The 20,194-nt window shown below is 50.0% G+C and overlaps 2 protein-coding genes across 11 annotated transcripts; one reads left to right on the top strand and one right to left on the bottom strand.

Annotated features, from left to right (window-relative positions):
• Nucleotides 1–1,016: 1,016 nt before the first annotated feature.
• gon4lb (gon-4 like b) lies at nt 1,017–13,902 on the top strand. 9 transcript variants are annotated; one of them, XM_078094232.1, is made up of 28 exons: nt 1,017–1,357; nt 1,602–1,787; nt 1,869–1,970; nt 2,063–2,137; nt 2,279–2,329; nt 2,447–2,491; nt 2,607–2,711; nt 3,288–3,431; nt 3,512–3,740; nt 3,929–4,030; nt 4,128–4,168; nt 5,099–5,235; nt 5,686–5,929; nt 7,362–7,448; nt 7,524–7,710; nt 7,783–7,933; nt 8,025–8,175; nt 8,254–8,370; nt 8,682–9,734; nt 9,810–10,074; nt 10,153–10,310; nt 10,489–10,686; nt 10,782–10,925; nt 11,179–11,487; nt 11,664–11,793; nt 12,032–12,326; nt 12,397–12,499; nt 12,572–12,857. In XM_078094232.1, the coding sequence occupies exons 2-28, from the start codon at nt 1,605–1,607 to the stop codon at nt 12,686–12,688; spliced, it is 4,923 nt and encodes a 1,640-aa protein (XP_077950358.1). In that variant the 5' UTR covers nt 1,017–1,357; nt 1,602–1,604; the 3' UTR covers nt 12,689–12,857. The 9 variants fall into 9 exon arrangements, 7 of the variants coding, with proteins under 7 accessions (XP_077950358.1, XP_077950359.1, XP_077950356.1 ...); XM_078094233.1 differs by having other exon boundaries at nt 1,021–1,357; nt 1,605–1,787; XR_013453560.1 differs by lacking the exon at nt 1,017–1,357 and adding exons at nt 12,859–13,278; nt 13,339–13,902 and having other exon boundaries at nt 1,437–1,970; nt 12,572–12,729.
• A 982-nt stretch (nt 13,903–14,884) lies between these two features.
• Nucleotides 14,885–19,006, bottom strand: LOC120811177 (transmembrane protein 79). Of its 2 annotated transcripts, none has more exons than XM_040166377.2 (5): nt 18,591–19,006; nt 16,452–16,917; nt 15,775–15,969; nt 15,470–15,701; nt 14,885–15,365 (listed from the first exon to the last, which is right to left on the bottom strand). In XM_040166377.2, the coding sequence occupies exons 2-5, from the start codon at nt 16,909–16,911 to the stop codon at nt 15,161–15,163; spliced, it is 1,092 nt and encodes a 363-aa protein (XP_040022311.2). In that variant the 5' UTR covers nt 16,912–16,917; nt 18,591–19,006; the 3' UTR covers nt 14,885–15,160. The 2 variants fall into 2 exon arrangements, with proteins under 2 accessions (XP_040022311.2, XP_040022313.2); XM_040166379.2 differs by having other exon boundaries at nt 16,452–16,913; nt 18,591–18,683.
• Between the last annotated feature and the right edge of the window lie 1,188 nt (nt 19,007–20,194).

The following is a 20,194-nucleotide window of genomic DNA, read 5'->3' as shown; positions in this document are numbered from 1 at the left end:
AAGTTGAATCTTCTTCTCTAGAAGGAAACCAGTGGGTTTTTAAAATGTTCTTCTACTGCAGTATTTGCTTTACAGGTATTTGCTGTCAGGCCCAGGCTACGAGGCATGGCCTTAAATTAGATTTCTCCATGATGTTTTTATGTGGAGTCAAAGTTCATGTAACTGAAATCTCAAAGTCAAATTTCACCACGATGCTGAAATGTTTTCATATATTGAATGCAAGCAACACTACAGAGCAAAATCACCCTCTCTGATTGAACCCCTTTGAATCCCAGCAACGCCACTGGTGGACAGACAGACAGGTGGACTCTGTGCTCTCCCTCCCCACAGGCTTCTGTGGATGGTGGTTCTATGTGATGGTGGTTCTATGTGACGGTGGTTCTATCTGATGGTGGTGGTCCCTGCAGGGGTCCTGCTGTGCGTCTGGTTTACTACTCACAGTTACTTGAATCATTTCTGTCATATAGTCTCATGTATTATACATTGTTCATTCTGTACACATGACATCATTGTAGTCGTCCATCAGGAGACGGACCCTCCTCTGATGTTCTCACTGAGGTTTCTTCCCTTTTTTCCCTCTTGGAAGGGTTCTTTCATTGTTTGGGGAGTTGTTCCTGTGCCGATGGGTTTCTGGACAGAGGATGTTGTATGTGTACAGACTGTAAAGCCCTCTGAGGCAAATTTGTTATTTGCGATTATGGGCTATACAAAATAAAATGAATTGAATTGAATTGAGTGTTTTGCGTTTGCGATATGTCCCTTCAGGGTGGCCGTAGAAGCAAAAGGGTTCCATTCTATGGGATGAGGGGTGAAGGTGGCCGTTGGATAATAAAAGAAAAGCCATGGACTGAATGTCTGGTCTCCTGACTGCAGTTATTGAAGTTCTATATAACAGTTTATTAGTTCTATACAACAACTAAAATATATTACGTGAGGATAAAACGGATCCAGGACAGCAGGCGGCTCACTTTTCACGATGACGCCTCCGCTTTTATTCTGAAGGACTCCAAGGCGGAAATCGTGTTGTTGTGGGCGGAAACAGAGGCTGACCGAGCTGGCAGGAGCTAGCGCAGCTAACATCACGTAGCTTATGGCTACTCACGGCAGTCTCAAGCTAACTCCTTCAGTTTCCTCTCGAATAACGAAATATGTCGTTCGATGCTTCTGGTTTTTTGTTATAAATTTCATAATATGAAACACGGAACAGCCAACGCGCTTGCGCAGTCCTGAATTAGCTTAGCTATCACTGGTTACAAGCTAGCAGTTATTATGGCGTATTTATTAAGCTTTGGGTGAACTAAATGATATTTGTTGAGAGTTTCCTCTGTCACGGTTCTTAAGGAGTGTCACGTTACAGGTAGGCTGGAATGCGCTAAGCTAGCTAGCGAGTGAGTTACAGCTAAACTAGCCTCCTGATAAAGTGTTGCTAAGCTCATGAGTTACTGCTAAACTAGCCTACTGTTAAAGTGTCGCTCACCTTATGAGTTAACGTTACTGCTAAACTAGAGAGAAAGCTCGTTGTATTGATCACTGATAGTAGTAGTTGTATTGATCATTGTCGGTATTGGTCAATGGTCGTATCGATTGACTGTGTGTTCCAGCAGATGGAGAGGCGGCGCCCAGCCCAACAGGACATTTGTCCTCTGCGGTCTAAATCTCTGAGGGCGGACGGAGAGACTGTCCTCTTCAAAGTGGACAGGAATACTCTGATGGCGTCTGGTCCTCGCACAGGAAGTTCCACTGGGAACAGACCGGAAGAGGAGGGAACACCGGCTTCAGGTGACACGGTACTAAACTGTGACCACACAATGACATTCGAACACGGGGGGTGCTGTTTAAATAAAGTTCGGTTGAATTCACCCGTCGAGGCGTTGACCAGCGAAGACGAATTGGGGCGACTGGACGTCGACCTGGACAGGAAGTCTAAGCAGCACAACTTGACCTCCAGCAACGTGCGCGCCATCCTGCACGTGAGTATCTGTCATCAACAGGTGACGTGTCACACGCACGAGAAGCGCTTCTTGTGCGTGTGACACGTCACCTGTTGTGTGTCTCCTGTCAGGAGGTTATAACTCACGAACGAGTGGTGGCCATGATGGAAGCCGCCATCAGAGACACTCAGGACCTGCCGATGTTTGTGAGTGCCCTCTTTATACTACCTGCATAGGTACTGTGTGTACTACCTGCATAGGTACTGTGTGTACTACTTGCATAGGTACTCTGTATACTACCTGCACAGGTACTCTGTGTGCACTATAAACTGTTTGTGTTTCTTCAGGAGCCTAAAATGACTCGATCCAGACTGAAGCAGGCCGTGGAGCGGGGACAAGTGAGCTTGCCTCCTTTTGATACCTTTAAGTTTGATCTGCTCCTCCTTTACCTTTCAACGTTTAGTCTGTCCCTCACTGACCAATCTCGCTCTCTCTCTGTGTCTTCTTGTTTACAGCCACTCACTTGGAGTCTTTCAACATCGAACGCAGCCTCTGTCAAGGTGAACAAACAGATAAACAGAACCTTTATCGACACATGTTCATGTTAAATAAATGATATTATTTAGATCATATTTAAAACTATAATATATTTATAACTTTCTGTCTCTCCTGTAGCCTCCTCAGTTTGTTGACATTGATCTCGAGGAGGATGAAGACTCGTCAGATGAAGAGTATTGTCCTGATGAGGAAGAGGAGGACGAGGAGGACACTGCAGAGGAGGTGATTCTTTGACCTCTTGTAGAAGCGGTTTATTGCCACGTATTTTGCACATACATGAATATATTCTGGTGATTAGTACAGTACATGAGAAATAAAATAATAATATTACATGAAATACAACCCAGATACAAATATGCAACCAAATAAAAAGCGGCAGTAGAAGTTGTTAAGCTCGTTAGCCTAACCCTGTAGGAACCCTGTCCTCCTGCAGGAACCCTGACCTCCTGCAGGAACCCTGACCTCCTGCAGGAACACTGACCTCCTGCAGGAACACTGACCTCCTGCAGGAACCCTGACTCTTATGCTAAAGGTACACTGACCTCCTGTAGGAACCCTGACTCTTATGCTAAAGGTACACTGACCTCCTGTAGGAACCCTGACTCTTATGCTAAAGGTACACTGACCTCCTGCAGGAACCCTGACTCTTATGCTAAAGGAACCCTGACCTCTATATACCTTGACCCTTGACCTCCTATGGTACCGTACCTACCTAACTCCCCAAAGGTACAGTGACCTCCAACGGCCGACCATGAACCCCCCTCGCATGAACCATGACATCTTACCTGTTGTTTTTAGAGATCTCCAGAGGGGCGGGGGGAGCAGTCCATAACCTCCCGCGCTCCTCACTCCCTCCTCACTGCCCCTGAGTCCTCCTTCCTTGAGAGGCTGAATGCGGTGGAGGAGGAGCTGGACTGCAGCCCTGCATACACCTCCAACCAGGTAACCCCCCACCGTTATCCCCTCACCTCTCTGCACCTTTCTGGTTGACCAGCTGTCTCTCTCTTCGGTCTGTCACTCAGTCCCTGGACAGGAAAGCAGAGTACGGAGGCGGTCTTGAGAGTTCCGGCGGTTTGGCGTACCGCACACGCTCCAAGCTCCGTCTGGTCCACGTTCCTCTGGGTCAGCTGGAGGCAGCTCTTCTGGCCCCAGACATCACGGCCGACATGTACGGCCATAGCGCCTCCCAGCGGGAGGAGGACCGGCACTGGACCAGGTGGCTTCAGGGTCTCATGTCCCCCGACTGTGAAGGTCAGACTTTTGTCCCTTTGAGTCACACCCAATGCCAGAGGTTACTGTCCTCCCCCTGTTCCTTCTGTACTGGTAATACTGATATTTAAGGTTAGATTATATGACCTTCCAGCAGTTTAGGATATTGTAACTAAAAGAAGTTCTCAGTTCCTGCTTTGACAGCGAACTGGATCTTCTTGTCTTCTCAGAGGAAATCGACGATGATGACGACCCAGAGTACAACTTCCAGGAGGACCAAGACGAGCCAGATCTGGAGGACTACAGGACGGACCGCGCTGTGCAGATCACTAGTATGTCTTGTGGACCGGGTCCGAGGCGGGGCCCTCTGCAGGTGCTCAGGGTCCTTCGTTGAGTCCTCCCCTTTGTGTTAACACACTTCTTTTTCAGAAAAGGAGGTGAATGAGCTGCTGGAGGAGCTGTTTGACACAGTAAGTTTTGCTCATTCACCAGCTTTTGTTTTTAGCATGGACTCATGCTCACCATTGGGGACTTTGAGACCAGTTGCAACTTTTGGACCAGCACTTTGGAACTAGTGGGGACGGTTGGGACCAGCGGGGAACTGACGGGCGGTTGGGACCAGCGGGGGACTGGCGGACGGTTGAGACCAGCGGGGGACTGACGGGCGGTTGGGACCAGCGGGGACCTGACGGACGGTTGGGACCAGCGGGGGACTGACGGACGGTTGGGACCAGCGGGGGACTGGCGGACGGTTGGGACCAGCGGGGGACTGGCGGACGGTTGGGACCAGCGGGGGACTGGCGGACGGTTGAGACCAGGGGGGACTGGCGGACGGTTGGGACCAGCGGGGGACTGGCGGACGGTTGAGACCAGCGGGGGACTGACGGACGGTTGGGACCAGCGGGGGACTGGCGGACGGTTGGGACCAGCGGGGGACTGGCGGACGGTTGGGACCAGCGGGGGACTGGCGGACGGTTGGGACCAGCGGGGGACTGGCGGACGGTTGGGACCAGCGGGGGACTGGCGGACGGTTGAGACCAGCGGGGGACTGGCGGACGGTTTGGACCAGCGGGGAACTGACGGATGGTTTGGACCAGCGGGGGACTGACGGACGGTTTGGACCAGCGGGGGACTGACGGACGGTTTGGACCAGCGGGGAACTGACGGAAGGTTTGGACCAGCGGGGAACTGACGGATGGTTTGGACCAGCGGGGAACTGACGGACGGTTTGGACCAGCGGGGGACTGACGGGCGGTTTGGACCAGCGGGGGACTGACGGACGGTTTGGACCAGCGGGGAACTGACGGATGGTTTGGACCAGCGGGGGACTGACGGGCGGTTTGGACCAGCGGGGAACTGTTCTTTCAGACAGGTTAGTTAAATGTCAGTTACACGTACAGCTCCAGGAGGAGGCGGCAGCTGATGAGATGGAGCTGGACGAGGAGGAGGAGGAGGAGGGGGAGGAGGAGGACGTGGCAGCTGAGAAGGAGGCGCCGTCACAGACTGGACCCAAATTCAACATCCCCCAAGCTTTACGGTAACAGCGCTGGACAGATGATGCATGACGGGAGGTCACACACGAGGAGGCTCCGTAGTGAACTTGTATCGCATGTCAGGAACGAGATCATTTGCCACAAGGGGCAGAGCTGTGTGTCCTGAGAGGATGAACCTCTACGTTTACTGTTGATACATTAAGAATTAGAATTATTAAGAATAAGCTATGCTCATAAACTGCACGCAAAATGTTTGTGATACAACACACGGCCACCCAACGATGTAGTCCTCCTTCTGGGACGGTGCAGCAGAGAAGTGCTGCTACTGTTTGGGTAAGGAGGAAGAGAAACGTCCTCTGCTGCTGCTGCTTCACACAGACCCCATGAAGAGGGACCCAGCTGAGAGGAGACATCCTGTGTCTGTCCTCCTGCTTCCTCCACCCCATCAAATCCTCTGTGTGACGCCTGTTTTTGTCCGTTTCTGCCTGACGTAGTTTTGAAGCACCCTTAGCCGACATGCTGACGGAGCGACGGCACGTCGTCAGGAAGCAGTATGAAGCCCTGCAACAGAAGAGAGCCCTGCAGGACACTACCTGCCATCACCGTGACAACGCCATGGACACGCCCAGCCCTCCTCAGGAGGCCCTCCCCCCCGTCCTGCTGCTGCAGAACCGCGTCCAACCCATCCTCCACCTTGACTACACCCAGAAACAGCAGCTGCAGCAGCAGATACAGCAGGTAGGTGGACAACCCGCCTCAAAGCGTCCTCTGGGGACACTCAGGAATCAGGAAACATTTATTAGCCAAAATGTGTCAAACATACAAGGAATTTGTCTTGGCGGTTAGTGCGCGACAGTAGACAGACAAGACAACAGTGCACAAGTAATAAAATAAAGTGGAATGAAATGCTAATGCAATGTGTTAGTAGAATAAGGCTATGGGTTAGTATAAAACAAGAGAATAAAGTTAAAAAAATGTTAAATATTAAAAAGTAAAAAAGAAAAATATTAAGCATAAAGTGCACTAACAAACAAGTAACAGACAAGAGACAAAGTGATGAATTACAGTTAAAGTGGCGTGTGCAGTGTGAGGGGGAGTGACCGGTGGAGTGTTATAGTCAGTCAGTGGGGGACCGGCTCTGTTGATGAGCCCGACTGCCGACGGGAAGAAACTGTTGGTGTGGCAGGAGGTCTTAGTCCTGATGGACCTCAGCCTCCTGCCAGATGGAAGGGGCACAAACAGGTTTTGTCCGGGGTGAGAGGGGTCGGCCGCCATCTTTTTAGCTCGACTCGTTCAAAATGATCCCACAGGATTAATCCTCCTGGATTGGATCCTAGAAACTGGTATTTCAAAGCAAATCTGATCCTGAAGATTCAGATTCGGGAATCTAATCCTGCCTTTTATCCGGATGAAATACTGCTGTTTAGGGCTGCATCGAATCGATGAAATCCATTATTAAAAGCAACGAATTTCATTATTGATTCGTTGTGTCGTGCAATTATTACGCCACTCAATGGGTTGGGGAGATGCGCTGACGTAGAGAAAAGAGCAGCCAGTGATCTGTGTGTGTGTGTGTGTGTGTGTGTGTGTGTGTGTGTGTGTGTGTGTGTGTGTGTGTGTGTGTGGAGAACAAGTTCAGACGTTAATACAAAATCCTGTTAAATTTTCTGATTTGTGTTTTATGTTTTTTAGAAATGATTAGAAATGATTCTAAGCAACCTGTACTTTCTAAAATATTTTTACAATGTGAATTTGCATTTCTGTTTTAGAATGAATGGTTGAAAATTAAAGTTTTTTTTAATTTTTTTCTTCAAATCCAATTAATCGAAAAAATGATCGATTATCAAAAAAAAAAAAACTAAAAAATGTGGACCAGCAACACTGAGCAACATTATACCTGCATTCAGAGACAATCGTTGTGTCGGCTTCTCCTTTTTTCTGTAAAATGTTCGCTGTGATCCGGGGGGGCGGATTTGGACGTCCCTATCTGGCGGTTTTAGGGTCCAAATCAAGTTTTGAAATAGCGGGATAGATCAGGTAGATCCGTGGCTGAGGGGGGGGGGGGGGGGGGGATTGGTTATCTGGATTACAAGTTTTGAAATGGGGCCCCCTGGTGTCCAATACGTCCCCCAGTGTCCCCACGCTGAGTTCTGTGGTGTGTTTCTCGCAGCATGTGCAGCTGCTGACTCAGGTTCACCTGTTGTGTCGCCATGTGGACGCATTGCAGCACGAAGCCAGCATCACTCAACACTATCTGGTTAGTAAGCCCCAACTCCACCCGTTTGGTAAACGTTAACTCCACCCAGTCGGTCACCCCTCCTTCCCCCCCCAGGAGGAGCTGCAGCAGTTCGCCCACCGTCGGGAGCAGGTTTTCCTCCCGAGCAGTTTCAGAGTGTGTAACCTGAAGGAGGCTCTGGATCTCATTTCTGAGGTGGAGCAGAGAGCGCAGCCTCCTCGTGCTCCACCCACTCCTGCTGCCTCCAGACGCTGGCTCCCCAGGATGACTCCTGCTACCAACAGTAAGCAGGGAACGTCCCCTCGGGTAGGCAATGTTTGGTGCTGGTTCTAGTTCTGGTTCTGGTTCCGTCTAGGTCTGGCCTTCCCTCTGCTGCCAGCCGACACCGCCTGGCTTCTCGCCACGCGTCCTGTCTTTTTGTACCCGGAGCTACTTCCTGTCTGCAGCCTGGACCCCGCCATCCACCCCCGACACCCCCGCAGTGTTTACACTGCAGGAGAGGAGGGGTACATGCACACTGCAACACACAGTACACACATGCACGCACACTGTGCATCATACGCTAACCATCTTGTTTCCCACAATGCACTTGTGCAGTCTGATCGTTTTAGGTCTGAAGCACTTCGAAGGTACGATCCAGATGGACCAGCTGATCAGCTCCTACCTGCTGTGCAAGTCACGGTGGAACTTCAGGAAGCACATCAGAGAGATGAGCGGGCCGAGGGCGCCGCACGGCAACCTCATCAAGGTGACGTCAGCGCAACGTTCACGCGCTCACAGAGGCCGCGCTCACAGAGGTGGAGCTAACGTCTTCTCTTCTTTTCAGACGTTCCTGACGTCCAGAGTCGCCCCCCAGCTGCCGCTTGCCTGCAGCAGAGTTCAGCCGAGAGACCGCTGCCCCCCGGTGGACAGAACCACCATCAACATGCCCAACTGGCTCAAGGTCAGATGCATTAACATCTAGGGAACGTTTTAAAGCTGCATTCTGTGTAGTGACCAGCAGGGGGCGACTCCTCTGCTCCCATAGACGTCTATTCTTCTCTCTTGATTTATTCCCTCAGTAGAGACGTATATAATGTCTCCATGTCCTCCTTAGTCCCTATATGGCCACTTCCTGTCCAATGGTTGATGAATAACTCAAACGCTGTGCGTGTGACCGACCCTCGCGCCCCCAAAAAGCCTTTTAATGGACGATGACTTCATGGAGTATCATCACCATGAACTTCACTGTGGTTCTCTGCTTCTCTCCTACAGAACAGTCAGCTGATCATCCAGAAGACGCGGGCGACCTCCTCCCCCTGTTACCCCCCCTCTCTCCCCAGAGGCTGCACCCTGAGGCTCCACCCCCACTGGCTCAAGAAGTCTGCTCACCTGCCTCCACCCCCCCACAAACGTCTCTTCTCTTTGGCCCACAACGCGTCTCTGCTGCCGCTCGCCAAAGCCCCGGAGGAGCGACAGCTGGACCCGCTGGCAGACGGGCAGGCGGTGCAGCCAATCGGCCTCCTCTCGCTTCCTCCTCCAGGTGTGACGTTATTCTCTGACTCCGCCCTGACTCCGCCTCCTGACTCTAGCGCTGTCCCAGTGGCTGTTTGTACGGTCCCCGCCCACCCGCCGTGCGCTGACGCCATCCAGTCCTGCCTTCCTATTGGTGGGAGGATTCAACAGGCCGTCCCCCTCCTCCTCCCCCACCCCTGTCTGGCCCACGCGGACCGCACCGATCCCACAATGCCTCGCTCTACTGACGCCGTGAACCCGGGGTACTTCTTCCTCCAGATGGTGCGCGTGCCACATGCTCCGCCCACTGTCAACGCCCAAGAGATCTACAGACCAATCAGAAAGGAGCAGAGGGAAATGGAGAAGACTTCCACAACGCCACGCCTTCCACTGGAAGAAGAGAGACGGGTGGAGGAGGACAGTTCAGCTTCATTAACACGCAGTCTTTGGTCCTGTGCAGGAGACGAGGAGGAGAAGCGGGCAGGACTGGGTTCGGCCCGTTTGAGCGAAGGAAACACTGGTGGAGAGGATGAGGAGAGGAAGGGGAGGGATGCAGGTGGAGGTGGAGAGGAGCAAACAGGTGGGGGGGGAGATGGGGAGCAAGGTCAGGAGGGGGAGGAGGATGAGAGACAAATGGAGGAAGGAGGTGGGGGCGAGAGGGACGAGGATGAAGAAAAGGATGAGGAGGATCAGGACCGACAGGGCGAGGATGAGGAGGAGGAGGATTTTGATGACCTCACGCAGGATGAAGATGAGGAGGAAGTGATGTCATCGGCTTCAGAGGAGTCGGTGCTGTCGGTCCCAGAGTTGCAGGTAACTGCAGGGGGTGACTATTGACATCTGTAGGAGAACATGAAGCAGCTGACCTTTGACCTCTGACCTCTCCAGGAGACCATGAAGCAGCTGACCTGGCTGGCAGCAGAGCGTCGTCTCTGTGCAGACGGCGACTCGGAGGAGGACAACTCGCCAACCTCTCCTGGCTCTCAGGAGGAGGAGGAAGAGGAGGAGGAGGAGGAAGAAGAAGAGGAAGAGGAGGGGCCCAAAGAGGAAGAGTCTGGAGAAGGGAGGAGCAGGAAGCCAGGAAGAGATGAAGAGACGCCATCCGGCAACGGGACGCCCAGAGGAGGAGGCAGGTGTCCCGGACGAGGACGAGGTCAGCGTTGTCTCTGAGGGGTTTCTGCCGCTGTAAAGCCTCCACCCTGGGGTCTGTAACTCCGCCTTCTCTCCGCAGGGCGAAGCCGGCCTCTTCGCGGCCTGAGGAGAAGTCGCTCGGAGCGCCACAGCAAAGACGCCGCTAAGCTGCTGCAGCTGTACGACGAGAACCTCCTCAACAACGACCCGCACAGAGAGAGCAAAGACGTGGCGTTCGCCCAGAGCTACCTCAGCAGGGTGAGCCCTGCCGTTAGCTTAGCACGACTCCGACCGGACAAGGGTCTGCGTGTTTCTGCCATGTCTTCAACTTCACGCTGTCGTGTCGCTCTAGTCGACGTTTAAAGGTGGGATGCTCGTCGGTCAGCCTGTCCCCCGTCTCTTTAATGAAGCCCCAGATGATTCGCTGTGTCTTCAGGTGCGCGAGGCGCTGCATGACCTACCTGGGCAGGTGGAGGAGTTTGTGTGTCTGCTGAACGGTTTTGAGCAGGTGGGAGACGGACATGAGCTGACGTCGTTGTTCAGGAAGCTGCGCTGCGTCCTCGGAGAGCGGACGGACCTCCTACGAGACTTTGCCGCCTTCTTGCATCCTCAGCAGGCGCTGCAGTGTGGGCTGGTGAGCAGGCCGGGGGGTCAGCGACCCTTTGTATTGGGCTGGAGTGGATATTGATGCTCATAACCTGTGGGCTTGTGTCTCTGTCCCGGCTGCAGTTTGAGGAGCAGCAGGCGTTTGAGCGCAGCCGCCGCTTCCTGCGGCAGCTGGAGATCAGTTTTGGAGATAATCCGTCACATTATCAGAAGATCATCAAAGCGCTGCAGACCGGTCCAGACCTGAGTCCAAGCAGCATCGACGAGGTGCTTTATCAATAATGGGTGTAAAGACGTAAAGAAATCAGCAGTTAACATCATATCAGAGTAACTGCACCAACTACGTCACGTCACAGGTCATTTCATCCAACGCCACGTTACACTTTAAACTAGCGGCTTTTCACATTTTGTCCGGGGAGCGATTAGGGGTCAGGTGTCCTGCCTAGCTGACATTATCATATTAACTCTGTTGTAAACCGTTAACCATTATCAATAACGATATTGATTGGTGTGTGTTCAGCTAAAGGTTCAGATGGCCGCGCTGTTAAAAGGCCACACCCATCTACAAGCTGAATTCTGGGTATTTTTTGACGAGCTCCGCCCACCACCAGCTCGCCCGGGACAGTTTGAAGAAGCCCATTGGCCGGATGAAGGAGGGGGCGGGTCGGACAGCGGAGAGGGCGTCGGCCACGTGTCAGGTGGTGTAGCTGGCGGCGGCTTTGAGGAGGTGACGCTCCCGGAGCTGGAAGATGAGGAGGAGGGGCACAAGATCCAGCCAATGACGGGTCGGCGCCGCCGGAGGAAGATCGCCCCCCACAGGAACTACAAGGTCTGCTCACACACATGGAGGGGTACCTTTAGTGGGCTGTTACTAATGGACTCCTCTTATCATCATCATCATCATCATCATCATCATCCCGACACAAAGTCTGTCCTCTGTGATGAGAGACAGACAGGTAGAGAGCTTCGACTGACCTGTCCGCCTCACCGTTCATATCCCATCAGGCCTCAGGGGGCGTGTCCAGAGCCATGAAGAGTCTGGACCCTCTGTATCCTCAGATAGGCTCCACCCACGACGACCCAGGACCAATCAAAGACCTGGATCCGAAGGGGGACAACAACCGTCCTCAGCCAGGTGTGTTTTTTATGAATCTATTTAGATTTTACAACCTAACAAGACAAGAGACCGGAAACACACAAGTAAAGACAGAAAACCGAGAACGACTAATAACAACCACAGCGTTCAATCAGTGAGACGTGATCTCCATCTTTCTTCAGCATCACGACACGTGTTTTTACTCCGGCAGGTAAAGACGAATCTGTTGGTGTTTCTGCTGCTCACCGACGGGAGTAACTGTTCGTTCTGTCCACAGAACAAAGCGCTGCATCATGGGAGGGTTCGCTCCCTCTCATTGACGAGGAGCTGGATGACAAAGGGGAGGAGGAAGAGAAGGTGAAGAGGAGCAGGACGGAGGAGGAGGAGGAGGTGGGGGTGGATTCTAGCACCTCCTCCACTCTTCCTACCTCTCCCTCCGTCTCCTCCTCCATCACATCTCCTATTTGCTCCTCCTCTGCTCCTCATCGGCCTGCTCCTCCTCCCGACCTCCCGGTCTGCGCCAAGAACATTTCCCTGTCAGCCAGCGGAGAGAAAGTCATCCTGTGGACCAGGTGAATCTGCGCTGCAGCTCCCGTCTCCTCCGCTGAGGGAAGGAATCTAAACCCGTTGTTGCTTTTGCAGAGAAGCTGATCGAGTCATTTTGACGACGTGTCAGCGCGAAGGAGCCAATCAGGAGACGTTCCAGTCCGTCTCCACTCTGCTCAGCAACAAGACTCCGAGCGAGGTGATGGTCGCTCTGCGGAGGCTGTGATTGGTCGAGAGGAACGCTGTCAGTAACTCTTCCTCGTGTCTGCAGGTCTCTCGCCGGTTTCGGGATTTGATGCGTCTGTTTCGGACGGCGGCGCGCCAAACTGGCTCTGAGGACGAGGCTCCGCCCACTCAGCCAGGAACAGCCAATGAGAAGGAAGACTGATATCAACCAATCGGAAGAGCTTTTAAAAAACATATTCCCAGGTCTTTTATTGTGAAATTACCTGCATGTTTTATTGTACATAATAAAGTGTAAATATGAAAATATCAGATTACTTTGTCTTGTAAAAAGGTGTTTTTTCCCTTTTAAATTAAACAGCTTTTTTCATAAAGTCTCTGTTTCTGAGGATAAAACGTTCAAAGTGTGATGACACTGAAATCCTGTTTGGAGTTGAACACAACGTGGGAGAACCAGCAACATGAGGAACAAGGTGCTCTGCTCAGAGGAGACCAGAATGGAACTTCTTGGCCTCGATGTGAGACGCTGTGTGGAGGAAAGCCAACACCACCCGTCACCCTGAGCACACCACCCCAACAGGGAGCATGGTGGTGTAGCATCACGCTCCTCTTCAGCAGGAAGCCGTCACGAGGGGAAGATGGATGCAGCCAAATACCGGACAATCCTTGAGAACATGATGGTCTGCAGAAGGAGCTTCTTCCTCCAGCAGGACGATGACCCTCAACATGCAGACGGCTACGACGGGACGTTCCCAGCGGACCAGTCAAAGAACATCAATCCCATCAGAGTCTATGGTGAGATTTAAATGACTGTTCAGACGTCTCATCCAGTCTGACTCAACATTTCATCTGTAGGTGTGGAGACTTTCCTCTGAACACCAGCAGCTGCAGACAAAGGGGGCTACTTAACCGGGCCCGGTTCCTCTACGTGGCTGACTGAGTTAAACGGATCATTTTCAGGATGAGATGACGTAGTTCAGGCTTTTTGGTTCCCGGAGAAGGTTTGTCTAAATCACCACATCAACACATGGAAACACTTGAAGCTGCTCCGGTTCATCTGAGCTGCTGGATCAGTTCATCTCTCCTCATTGATGAAGGAGCGACATCAGTTAGATGAACGTTTTATAGGGAGAGACTTGTATGACATCACAGAGACCCGTTATGACGTCACCATGACGTCCTGTACGAGCGCCGCAGATGCTGAGGACCAGAACCACTTATCTACAAGAAGAATTCCCTGAGCTGAGCGTCCACTGTCCCACGGACTGTCTCTATACGGTCTCATGTCTCACACGCTGTCTCTCATACTGTCTGTACGGTGTTGCGATGCAGAGAACATCTGGAAAGCAGCTGCATGTCGTGCTCTTGATAAAGTTCTGTTGGTTTATTTGTTGCTTAATAAACTTGTTCCACATTTCACTGCTTCAATTGATCAAATGTCTGATGATGAACAATAGTTGTGTGCTGATTATCTCTACACACACATAATTAACTAGTTCTATGTGGTCATTACACACGTATGATACATAAGATGATACATAGATTCATTCGTATCAATCTGGTTCTTTGGGCTTGTTTTCATCTACATAGATGATTATTCTCATTGATGATGATCATCATGAAGCCTCCTGCCAGCAGACACATTTAAATATAATGTGATTGATTAGAGTGACGAGGCCCTTAAATGAGCGTCACATTTTACCGACACGCGTAACGTTACCTTGTGTGATACTTTGTGGGGCTTGTAGCCTCCAGGGGGCGCTGTCAGTCTTTAACATCATCATAGGATTCATCTCATGTCATTTTGTATCACAAATGTGCCTCATGTGTCTCCACAGTGTGAACACATGTGACGTCTGTGCAGAAACACTCACATCGACAGGAAAAACTCCCCAAACAATGAGAGAGTGTTTGATGGGGAGAATAAAGGGAAGAAACCTTTAGAGACACAGGACGGTCCTCCAGGGACGGACAGAATGAACAACGTCAAATATGAATAATACGTTAAATTCATCCGACAGAAATGATTCAAATGAACATGTTATCTGCTCATGTGTTCATGATCATCTCCTGCTCTTCCTTCAAGTTCTGACGTGAGACGATTATCCTGATGATTGACATCTGGTTCAAACTAACGAGACGTTTGAGCGCCGATCCGCCTTCGAGGAACCGAGACAGTCTGATGTCAATCATCTCGGTAACCTGAGCTGGGTAACGGGACATTTGATGGACTTAGTTGAACCACGTACGAGGAACCGGGTCCTGATCTCTATTTTTTGGTTCACATTGTTTGTGTCACAATAAAAGTTGAGCAGCTTCAGAGTTCTTTGCATGTAGCGTCGATCCAATGAGGAAACAGTTAACTTGAGTCGCAGTTTAACAAAACAATGGAAAAAGTCAGTGAAGGGGGGAACACGTATTTATGATATATACACCAATACATACTGTACTGTGTAGAATGTGTACATTGTATATAAAGTTCATCTGGATTCTAAAAGTGGATTAAATACTTTTATTGTGAAGAATAAAACTTTTTTTATTGAGCCTTAAATTTGTAATATCAGTGAAAAGATTTGACAAATCTTTTGTCTGCAGACATTTCATAGAACTTTTTTCTTCTGTTTCAAAGTTTGTTTGTGTTTTAACTACTGGACTGAAGCGAGTCGATCAGCTGATCTCATCCCCAGAACCTCTGTCTGCCGGCGGGTGGAGTCGGCAGCAGCTCGGCAGGAGACGGGAGGACGAAGACGGAGCCGGACGCCTCCACAGAAAAGATGAAGTAGAAGTTGGCGGCCATCATGGCGAGACTTGGCAGGAAGGAGAGGCCGAAGCCGAAGCCCCGGATGCTGCTGCTGAACGCTGCGGCCACCCAGTAAACCAGCCTAGAGACACAAAACAAGCGCACCTTTAGTTCAATGTACAAACCAAGCGCACCTTTCTCTGAACGTAACCTGAATGAGTAAATAAAGTTATGTGTGAATCTCACCGGCCGAGGGCGAAGACAATGGTCAACAGCGGGATGAGCTTCAGCTGGTCTTGTGTCAAGTACATCGCCATGACGACCAGCTGCAGAAAGTAGATCAGGAACAAGGACGCGGAGTCAGAAACGAAGCGCTGATGGACGGTGACTTCGTGGAGCTCCGCCTCCTTGCCCTCGTCATGGAACAAGGGGCGGAGCTCCCCCGACCGGAGGCGGCTGACACCAAGCACCAGCCAACCTGTGGGGAGCGACATGGTTACCGTGGAGACGGGTTCAGCCAGGAGCTTCTCCGTCTATGGTGCCATAGTTACCGAGGACGATGGGGGCGGCGGCGAACACCGAGCAGCGCAGCGTGTAGACGAGCCGGGGGGGGGCGCCGTCCAGCAGCGGGGCGTCAAACGGCAGGAAGACAAACCCCCCCCACACCAGGAGGGGGAAGAAGAGCGCTGAGGTGATCAGGGACACGCCCACCTTCAGGATGTCCCGGCTGGGACAGCCCCGCCCACCTGAGACAGACACACAGGCAACAATTGTTAAGGTGGGTTAGTTATAAATAATCAAGTCACAACGTGAGCTTTAGTACTTTTTCAGATTAGTTTTAGTAGATTAGTAGATTAGTTTAATCAACATTTCTGTGGTCGGTTTGTCAACATTGAACCTTCTTAACATTTAACTTGAGAATACGGGTCCGTCTGACTCCCCGCTGGGCGTCATCTCATCTCAGCCCGCGGAGACTTTGTGGAGATGTGTATGTATGTATACATACATATATATGTGTGTTTGTGCTTTTAACATCTAAAGTTCAGCAGCACCACAAACTACAGCTGCTCCTCATCATCTTCATCAGAAACATTACGGACTGGACATAAATATATGTGAGTTATACACACATATTATACACACACACACACACACACACACATCATCAGGTCAGTCAGACCGTCCTCCGACCCGTTCTAGGTATTGAGAAACAGCCAGGTATACCTACACGTGCCAGGGGGCGTGTCCTCGGTCCACTCGTACCGGTAGCCATGTTGGTTGTAGTCCTGAGCGACCCCTTGGGAATCCAGGAAGGGGCTCTTCTCAGACTCCATCTCCCAGAGCGCCTCGCTGCCTCTGGGCGAGGACGGGGAGTGAAGGACGGTGACCGCGGGACTGAACACCTGAGCAGCTTTCTCTGGCAGGTGGTTCCCTCCAGGCTCCGCCCTCTCCTCTCCCCTCTGACCCCCCCTCCTCTCTCCCTCTGCCATCAGCCCTCTCTCACTTTCTGTCCAACTTGCAGACCTCCTCTGGTCACCTTTACCTGTGGGTCTGCTCCCGGGCCACTGCAGGGTGTCAGGCTCCACCAAAGCCGACCTCACCCCCCCCTCCTCCTCCTCCAGCCCCCCACTGTCCTGCATCTTGGTACTTCCTGTTGGGCACTGGGCATCTTCAGTCAGCAGAGACATGCCTGTCTGCCAGAGAGAACAGTGATCACATCACTTTATTGATCTCTAATCACATTCTCTTATTTAGAACGTTTATATTCACACATTGATCCGAAGGGGAGTAGTGATAACGTAGGGGGACCAGACGTCCTCTTTTCCACCGACATGTCCTCTTTTTGAATGTGTCCGGCAGGGATTCCAAAAACATCCGGGATTTTGCTTCGTGGGATATTTGTGTTTTTCTGGGTCTTTCACAAACTGGTCATTACGCCCTGACAGTTCGATAGGTAATCGCCGACTCTTCAGTCTTAGAGAAATATGCCCAACCACACGAGGACAGAAAAGTGTCTTCATTTTCTTATTTTAATAAGTGGCCATATAAACCATTTATTATTTAGAATGTTGTATGTGTTATCATTATTGCTTCAATATATGGACAAGACACATTACACCCCGCACTTGTCCACCCCGGACAAAACCTGTTTGTGCCCCTTCCATCTGGCAGGAGGCTGAGGTCCATCAGGACTAAGACCTCCCGCCACACCAACAGCTTCTTCCCGTCGGCAGTCGGGCTCATCAACAGAGCCGGTCCCCCACTGACCGACTATAACATCCCACCGGTCACTCCCCCTCACACTGCACATGTCACTTTAACTGCAATTCATCACTTTGTCTCTTGTCTGTTACTTGTTTGTTAGTGCACTTTATGCTTAATATTTTTCTTTTTTACTTTTTAATATTTAACATTTTTTAACTTTATTCTCTTGTTTTATACTAACCCATAGCCTTATTCTACTAACACATTGCATTAGCATTTCATTCCACTTTATTTTATTACTTGTGCACTGTTGTCTTGTCTGTCTACTGTCGCGCACTAACCGCCAAGACAAATTCCTTGTATGTTTGACATATTTTGGCTAATAAATGTTTCCTGATTCCTGATTCCTGATTTAAAGAAGCGCTGGACTAAATGCCACAAAAGTGTTGTTTTACATTTGCACTTTGAAGTTTTGTTAAAGTTCAATAAATAGATGTTCATATAGTCATTAGTGTCATATGTGACATCTGTACGCATTCACACGGTCATGGTGAGGCATGCTGTACTCCCCCCCCCCTCGGCCACGCCCCCTCCCTCCGCCACGCCCCCTCCCCCGCGCGACGAAGTGTCTCTTTTTCACAAACTCAAATCAGGTCACCCTAGCTAACCCCGCCCCCTTCTGACAACATGGCAGCCGTGACGTAAACAGATTAAAAGTCACCGAAATCAACACATAGTGACCGATTCATGGTAGATACTTTCACATATAGATAATAACTCGATAATCAGCAGGCGGCCGGGCCTCACTGATCAATAATCTCACTTTTAGAGAAGCAAAATAGCAAGCTAACCCACAGAGCAAGCTAACCCAAAGTAGCAAGCTAACACAAAGTAGCTAGCTAACCCAAAGTAGCAAGCTAACACAAAGTGGCAAGCTAACCCAAAGTAGCAAGCTAACACAAAGTAGCTAGCTAACCCAAAGTAGCAAGCTAACACAAAGTAGCAAGCTAACACAAAGTAGCTAGCTAACCCAAAGTAGCAAGCTAACACAAAGTGGCAAGCTAACCCAAAGTAGCAAGCTAACACAAAGTAGCAAGCTAACACAAAGTAAGAAGCTAACACAAAGTAAGAAGCTAACAATGAAACAGAAAACTAAGCTCACCGTGACGAAGTGATCTTCTCCTGTTGTTGTTTCCGGTCCTTTGCTGCGGCTCTCCGGAAGTTGAGCTCAGGTGTGTCCAGGTGAGGTGAATTCTCTTAAAGGAAAAGAAGCCAACTCACAGATACTAATACACACACTTTGAGGTACAAATACTACGTTGACACATGAAAGGTTAATGTTCAGTAAAAACTGAATAATCAGGCTTTTTAATGTATATAACATATTATAAATACTGTAGTATTATCAGCAAATGTACACATTGTATTATAAAAACGGTAGTACTATCAGGTAAATGTACATAATATATTATAAATCCTGTAGTATTATCATGTAAATATAAGTAATGTATCATAAATACTGTAGTATTATTGGGTACAAACAGAATTATAGATACTGAAGTATTGTCTGTTAAATGTACGTAAGTTATATTATTACATCACAGAGACATAACATACTGCTCTCTGATTGGCCAGGAGCTGTTTTTTTCATTGATTAAAATTATATGTTATTTTCTTTTATGAGTCTATTGTTATTACATCATAAAATATAGATCGCATAAGAATCAAACAAACTACACATTAAAATAAAATTAATTAAATCAAATACATGTAATATTTGTTTACTTATATTTGATTTCCTCCAACTGAAGATTGGGACATTCATTTGATTACAATTACTATTATTTAGTTGTGTTATTACAGTGATCCCTCGCCACTTCGCGGTTCACTTATCGCGGATTCGCTATTTCGCGGATTTTCATAATGCATTTTTTTTTTTTTTGGTGCATTGTGCTCTGCATTCTGATTCGCTAAAAACTCACTCCCGAGCCGTTCATTACAGTTCTCCAACGTAATCGATGGTGGCATGTCGGTGTACAAGGATCTTTTTGCAAAGAAGAAAAAAGAGCGACAACAGCTGCCTATCACTATGTTCTTCTCCCGAACAAACACACCTGCACCGCGGGCTTCAGAAGAAGAGAACACTGCAGAGCGCAGTCAGGATGCAGCGGCCCAGTCTGAAGAGCAGTGAAACGGCCTACACGTGAGTCACTGTATTTGTATACATGTAATAGTTGCTAATTGTAAAAAAAAAAAAAGTTTTCTATTTCGCGGATTTCACTTATCGCGGGTCATTTTCGGAACGTAACCCCCGCGATAAACGAGGGATTACTGTATATTAAGAAGTCATCTGACCTCCTACTCCTACTTTCTTCCTTCGCTCTGTCACTCAGTCCCTCTCCTCCTCCTCACAGAGCCGTCAATCACCTCGACTACATCTTCACTAGAAACTGCTCCACCACCAACATCTCTGTGACTCCACTTCATGTGTCTGACCACTTCTTCATCTCTTACAGTCTTACAGTCCACTTCTACACGGCCATCATGGAGTCCATCCTCTGCTCCTCCATCACCGTCTGGTACGCTGCAGCCACAGCCAAGGACAAGGGCAGGCTGCAGCGTGTCCTCCGCTCTGCAGAGAGGCTGATCGGCTGCAATCTGCCGTCCCTGCAGGACTTGTTCGCTTCCAGGTCTCTGAAGCAGCTAAAAAGATGGCGGCCGACCCCTCTCACCCCGGACAAAACCTGTTAGTGCCCCTTCCATCTG

Source organism: Gasterosteus aculeatus, chromosome 20 (assembly GCF_964276395.1).
Source record: "Gasterosteus aculeatus chromosome 20, fGasAcu3.hap1.1, whole genome shotgun sequence".
Classification (NCBI taxonomy): domain Eukaryota; kingdom Metazoa; phylum Chordata; class Actinopteri; order Perciformes; family Gasterosteidae; genus Gasterosteus; species Gasterosteus aculeatus.
This window is presented reverse-complemented; position numbering and strand designations above follow the sequence as displayed.

Bases quoted from the DNA above. Each gene is read 5' to 3' on its own strand.
- gon4lb (XM_078094228.1), top strand. From the start codon at position 1,572: ATGGTCGTATCGATTGACTGTGTGTTCCAGCAGATGGAGAGGCGGCGC. The intron at 5,236-5,685 runs GTAACAGCGCTG...TGCCTGACGTAG, and splicing joins AACATCCCCCAAGCTTTACG to TTTTGAAGCACCCTTAGCCG. The intron at 8,371-8,681 runs GTCAGATGCATT...TCTCTCCTACAG, and splicing joins ACATGCCCAACTGGCTCAAG to AACAGTCAGCTGATCATCCA.
- LOC120811177 (XM_040166377.2), bottom strand. From the start codon at position 16,911: ATGTCTCTGCTGACTGAAGATGCCCAGTGCCCAACAGGAAGTACCAAG. The intron at 15,970-16,451 runs GTAGGTATACCT...TGTCTGTCTCAG, and splicing joins GGACACGCCCCCTGGCACGT to GTGGGCGGGGCTGTCCCAGC. The intron at 15,366-15,469 runs GTGAGATTCACA...TTGTGTCTCTAG, and splicing joins ATTGTCTTCGCCCTCGGCCG to GCTGGTTTACTGGGTGGCCG.